The 6,623-nt window shown below is 32.2% G+C and overlaps 1 protein-coding gene across 1 annotated transcript; it reads left to right on the top strand.

Annotated features, from left to right (window-relative positions):
• Positions 1-3,479: 3,479 nt before the first annotated feature.
• On the top strand, positions 3,480-4,175 carry LOC120183982 (protein ASYMMETRIC LEAVES 2-like). Its single transcript, XM_039188562.1, has one exon. The coding sequence runs from the start codon at positions 3,486-3,488 to the stop codon at positions 4,140-4,142; it is 657 nt and encodes a 218-aa protein (XP_039044493.1). The 5' UTR covers positions 3,480-3,485; the 3' UTR covers positions 4,143-4,175.
• The last annotated feature ends 2,448 nt before the right edge of the window (positions 4,176-6,623 follow it).

Below are 6,623 nucleotides of genomic sequence, written 5' to 3'. Positions count from 1 at the left end.
AATATTATTAAATTATTAATAATGAATAGGAAAATTCTCTAGTGTTTGTCACGTACTGTAACGTACCACTAAAGTGATGTACCGAAATGTATCACAAGCAAATTTGTCCTTATTATATAAATATTAAAAAGTATAAGGATTTATTTAAAATTAATCATTAATTAAAACTTAATTCTAATTTTAATAATTATAATTTAATTATAATTTTTATTAAAAAATAATTAATTCAAACGATAATTTATTCAGAATTAGGATCTGTAAATTATTTAAGAATGGTGATAATCAATAGTCATCGTCATAGATCTTAACTCGCCGGATAATTCGTCGGAAAACTTGTAGAAAAATATTATATTATAAATCCAACGCTACCATTTACCGTCGTTCGGATCACTGTACCCAACAATCATCCCGCAATCGCCGGGTCACCAAGAAGAGCTATGCAGGCGGCGCCCCCGTTTCCATTGATTTGCACGAAGTGGATTATGATTTAAGCCATGTTATAGAAAGGATATGGGGTAATAATATATAGTCTTTGTATAAAAATAAGTAACTAAGTTATATTTTTCTTATTTAAGTGTCTAATTTTTTCGATAAATTTAAATATTTAATATTACAAATATTATTATTTTAAATATTTTGATCATAATTATCATTAAAATTATGTTAAGTAACACGTATCACTTTTATAGAATTTTCAAATTTTTATTTTAAAAATTAAAATTACTTAAAAAATCACTTTTTTAAAAAATAACTTCCCTTGGTCCCTCATCTCTCCCCACCCGTGCGTCCCCTCCTCTCCCCTCCCCTCGCATAACTGCGTTGTTACAGTTGAAGAAGATCAAACGACACCGGTTGAAGAAGACCAAACTACCGGCCGACTGTCACTGCCCAAATGACCGGCTCCACTGCCACTACCCAAACAGCTGGTCGATTGTCACTGCCCATACAGTCGGTCAAAGGGATTTAGGAGATCTTTTAGGATTTGAATATTTGAGATTTTAGGAATTTAAGTTTAGAAATTTAGACGAGTGTGATGGCCGGCCACTGGGGTTGTTCATCGGGTGGAGGCACAGTCGACGTAGGTCAATCGACAACAACGGCAAGAAAAAAGCTGGCAGCCGATGTGGGTACGGAATTAGAATTAGAGTTTTCAAAGTTTTGGATTTCTTTTAAATTTGAGGACATTTTGATTTTTTTTAATTATAATTTCTAAATTTTATTTAAAATAAAAAATTTCAAAATTATCAAAACATATATGTTATTTAACGAAATTTTTAATGATAATTATGATCCAGACATATAAAGTGATAATATTTATAAAATTAAACATATGAATTAACAACAAATATTAGATACCTATATGAAAATACGTTATAATTTAAACACTTATTTTTATATTAATCTTACCATATATATATATAAATTACAGAAAGTAGGTGGGTGGGTAAAAACACAGAATGGGGACACATGCACAACCTGAAGCAATAATAAAAACCCTTTAAAAGAAAGAGAGAGAAATGGAAAGAGATGGTACAAAAATTGCAGAGAAAAAGGAGGAAGGGTCATGTCACACCAACACCAACACCAACATGCCCCAAAAATCTCTGATAACTCTCAGTAATAATAAGCATAAAAGCAAACAGCTCATTGTTAGAGCCTTAAAAAATTATATTCGACTCGATTCGAAAAAATAAATTTTTGAATCAATTTAACATTAAAATATTTGATTTAACTTGATTCGAAATGTAAACTTAGGTTATAAAATAAGTTTCGTTGTTATGCATGATATATGAATATTGTATATGAAAAAATATAAAGAAATATATATATGTATCATACACAAATATAAAAGGACATTTAAATTAAAATCAATATATTTATAAATAAATTTAAACTGAAACTTGAACAATTTAATTATGTTGAAAAAAAAATTCAAATAAAATAATTTATAAAATATGATTTGTCATCTCTGTTTACTCAAAATAATTTAATTGGACTTAAACTTAATGTTGTAGTCACTAAGTGTTAAGAAAAACTCAACTCGAAAAAACGATCTTCTTTACTTGACTTATAATTTCATAAACTAAACTTGATTAGAAAATATTTTAAATTCGAGTCAAGTTATAAAATAGAACTCGAATAACTCAAATTATTTAGTAACTAGAAGATTAATTTTTAAGTTAGAGTTGAAAGTTGAGCCTTTCAACTCTGTATATGGTTATAAAAATCCGTTTATTTTGAAATCAAATAGTATCATAATATTATAAATATTTACAATTGAATTTAAACATAAACTCAAACCATGCAACTCGACACAAAAAAACTCCAAATAAAATTTGAGTTATAAAATAAGACCCGTTAACTCGAATAACTCAATTTAAAACTCTAAATCAGTGACCCTCGACCATGGATAATGAAGAAAGATAAAAACAAAACAAACACAAAGAGTCCCCCTTCACCACCCTCAAATCACTCATTGCTTTCTCCCCGTCCCCTTTGCCTCTGCTCCTGGGGGAGACAACTTCCCCTTTCCTTTCTCTTTCTCTTTCTATCACTTTCTCTCTCTTTCTTTCATACCTATATAGCTAGAGTTCTTCTTATGGTTTTCACAACACACATAAATCATCATTTTCATGCACTTTCATTGCACCACCCGCTTGTGTTTTTTCCCCCCGGCGACCATTAAGAGAGAGTGCCTGCTCATTTTCAACTGCAGTAAAAAGGAGTTGCAGCAAAGTAAATCACAAAAAAGAGAGCAAATAAAAGTAAAATTTAAAAGGTTTGACTGAAGAAACCGAGGCCACGCTCTCGTCCAGTACTACGCTACTGGTAAATATCACTTACTCTCACTATTTTTCTCTTCTCTACCTTTTCTTGTTCTATTAAACTCCCAAGACAAAAAGAATAAGAATGATATGTTAACTCTCAATCCCATGATCTCCTATAGTCAGAGTCAAACTCCCCTTCACCTATATTTTATTATATTATATGCTCGTAGATTATATTAGATCTCGATTATATTAGAAGTTGATTTTTTTTTTTTTTGGTATAATAAAGTTTACGCCTTTACAGCAAAATGAAGCAGCTGGTGGTAATATAGTGTTTTTTTTCTATGAAATTCAAGCAAGATCTGTTCCCCAAAAGCTTTTTTATTGAAATTTGTGTAGTAAAAGGTCTTCTTTGCGAGATCCAATCAAGCCCACTAACCTACTGGTAAATTATCAGCCACCCTAAATTTGCCTTTCTTCTTCCTCTCTTCCCATAACCCTATAATTTTACAGTCTGATGAATTCTGGGTTTTTTTTGGCCAAGAACGTATCATTTTCAGATTTCATTTTTTTTTTAATAAATAAGAAAATTTTGTTTCTATTTCTTGTTATATGGTACTGGAAAATTCTCCGGTGTTTTCTTTTTTTTTTTGTTTTTTGATGTGGAAAGTGAGATTTTGTGGTGGTTTTTTTTTAATGCAGAGAAGGAGGTGGAACATGGCGTCGTCGTCTTCGAATTCTCCTTGCGCAGCTTGTAAGTTTTTGCGGCGGAAATGTCAGCCGGAGTGTGTTTTCGCGCCTTATTTCCCGCCGGATCAGCCGCAGAAGTTCGTCAACGTGCACAAGGTGTTCGGCGCCAGCAACATCACGAAGCTCCTCAATGAGTTGCACCCGTCGCAGCGGGAGGACGCGGTGAATTCGCTGGCGTACGAGGCGGATATGCGGCTGCGTGACCCCGTCTACGGCTGTGTCGGAGTCATATCGCTCCTCCAGCACCAGCTCCGCCAGCTCCAGATGGATCTCAGCTGCGCCAAGTCCGAGCTGTCCAAGTACCAGAGCCTTGGCGGTATCACCGGACACGCCGGGCTCATTGCGGCAGCTGCTGCCGCCACGGCCACTACACATCAGAATTTGGGGATGAATCTGATCGGGAGCGGCGGAGGAGGGCGGGAACATCATTGCCACCACCATCAGTTCTTCCCTAGGGATCAGCAGCAACAACAACAACAAATGATAATGAACTTCGATGCTGGCAGTAACTATGATTCAAACCTACTCGCTATGAATGTCTCGTCGGGGATCGGTCAACTCAGTCACTTTCAACCCCCTAGAGCGGCTGCCGGAGATGACCGCCGTTCTATTCATCCCTCCTAGGGTTAGGGTTTCTTTTAACCCTAAAATCATCACACCCACCCACCCAAAGGTACACTTCTCCCTTCCCTGTTATCATCATTATTATCCCATTTTTTTCGTTGTTGAAAACCATGGCTATTGAGTTGACTCAGTGTCACAATCACAAAAACTAGGGTTTATTGGTGCTGAATAAAATGTTAAAATTAGGGTTTAAATTCAACAAGTAAAAATCTCAAATAATCTTTCCCTTTAAACAAAATTGCATGCAATCTTAAGTTTTCAAAAATATTTTCAAAGATATCATTTATTAATTAGTATTTCTTTTAAACAATTTTTTTAAAATATATATGAATTATTTTCTTTAGATAAATTGAATAAACCACCCTCTTTAATTATTATATATATTTATTTCCATAACAAATTACTAAAGGAGCTTTAAATAGCATAAGACTTGCATTCTAATTTACATTTCTTTATTGATTAATAAATACATTTCTTTTAATAATTACCTATATGCTAGACTGCTAGTACTATATTTCTATTTAGTATATATAGTATATGTTATAAATAATTACGTGTATATATGTTAAAATTAAAGATAACAAATTAAGTTGTTACTCTTAATCAAGAAATAATAATTTAATTAACTTAACAACTTTGTTAACCAGGCACTCTTTAAGTTGCTATACAAAATAATATTTTTTCATATTGAAAAATATATATTAAATAAACCTTGAACACTCTTTAAAGCGTTAGGGGAACCCTAAAACATTCCTGACCAGGTCACTGTGAAACCCTAGTTTTTAAATTTTTACCACAAAAAGGTAGACTGTAAATGGTGATTTTTTTCCAAAATTTGTAAAAATCTAATTGGTTGTTAGAATGGAGTGTATGGTATTGTTGTGGTCATACCATTACCTTAATAAAATTAAAAATATATATATAACAATAAAAGATCCTTGAGGGATAGCAAGACACAGTTCTCCATTGTTGTTGACCAAAACAGCCTACTAACATATATATAATCATACATGCATCGGGGGCTGTGCACTAAGCTCGCTAGGGTTCAAGTGTATCTCCGTTATTTAGGAAAAAATGTGAAATTTAGTGTAAAAAGTTAAGAAAAATAGATAAATAAAAATTTGTGTATACCCATTATTTTTAACAAAATAATATTAAAATTTTGACTATATTCTTAAATTTCTGAATCTGCCACTGACATGCATGATTATTAGTTAGTTTTCATATTCGTGACCATGTTCATGTATAGATTTCGACATATTCATATGATTTTAGGGTTTTCGTTTATATATATTATGTCCGTGATTGTTCGAATCTAAGATCGAGAAGCCTGTTAGTGTACCGAGAACTTAAACGGGGATATTATTCTTGGGAAGATTGAGCTAGAAGGTTGCTTGTAATGCAGGTAATGGTGGTGGGAGATTTCAAACCAAAGATTCAGCGTGGAGAGACTGGAGTTTTCATTTTAATTATTAAATAATAATTAAAATAGGGTTTCTTCTCTGTTTCTGCTTTGCTTTTGGTAGACATAATATAAACGACTTCCTTTCTTTTTAGTGTTTAATTTAGTAATATTTTATGACGATAATCATAATGTGATGTATTTTGAGCTTAACCAAATGTACTAAAACTCTTCCCAGACTTACAGTAACAGCATTAGTTCGTGGGGCTTTCGCCTCTTAAAATGTGCCCACCCATGCTTTCGTTTTTGTTTCTTTTCTTTTGAATTTTTCTCCTCAAACAGTTCACCCTACAGTTCTTCTTTTTCTCATATCATTTGGGGGTATGTATGTATATGTGTGTATGAATAGAGAATCACTTACAATGGCCGAATTTGATGAAAGAGTTTGGGGGACGAACTTAAAACTTTAAAAAACTCAAAGGTTTAAATTAAAATTTTTATAAAGATTGAAGGGTTTAGTTTACATTTTTTTCTAAAAATTAGGGTTTAACTATTTTTTTTTGAAATTTTAAGAGTCTTAATGAAAATTTTAAATATTATAGGAGACGGTTTAATTACAAAAATTTGGAGGGGAATTCATTTTTTTGAAAATTTTAAAGCTCTAAATTATTTTAAATTTTGGGGAGCCATCGCCTTCACTAAGGGTGTGCAAATCCGGGTATCTGGGTTTTCGGGTACCTAATTACTGGGTACCCGCAACATCCAGGTCGGTGATTTCTCGACCCGTGTCCCGACCCGGATGTTTCACCCCTGATCACTTATATTAGTGTAAGATTATATTAGGTTTATGTGGCGGATCTTGATAACATAGTTTGAGGTACTGTTTAAAATTTTCAAAATTTTTACAGCCTTAAATTAAATTTTTATTGTTTTTCAAAAAGTTTAATTAAAAATTATAAAAAATTAGATTTTAACAAAAAATTTCAAAATTTTTGAAACTTAACTAGTCTACAAATTTTAATAGTAGATATAACTAAATATTCAATAAATAAATAAATATATATATAATAATAAGAATG

The sequence above is a fragment of the Hibiscus syriacus genome, unplaced genomic scaffold, assembly GCF_006381635.1.
Source record: "Hibiscus syriacus cultivar Baekdansim isolate YM2019G1 unplaced genomic scaffold, ASM638163v2 tig00112856_pilon, whole genome shotgun sequence".
In the NCBI taxonomy this organism is placed as follows: Eukaryota; Viridiplantae; Streptophyta; class Magnoliopsida; order Malvales; family Malvaceae; genus Hibiscus; species Hibiscus syriacus.
This window is presented reverse-complemented; position numbering and strand designations above follow the sequence as displayed.

Coding starts and splice junctions, on each gene's coding strand:
- LOC120183982 (XM_039188562.1), top strand. CDS start 3,486: ATGGCGTCGTCGTCTTCGAATTCTCCTTGCGCAGCTTGTAAGTTTTTG.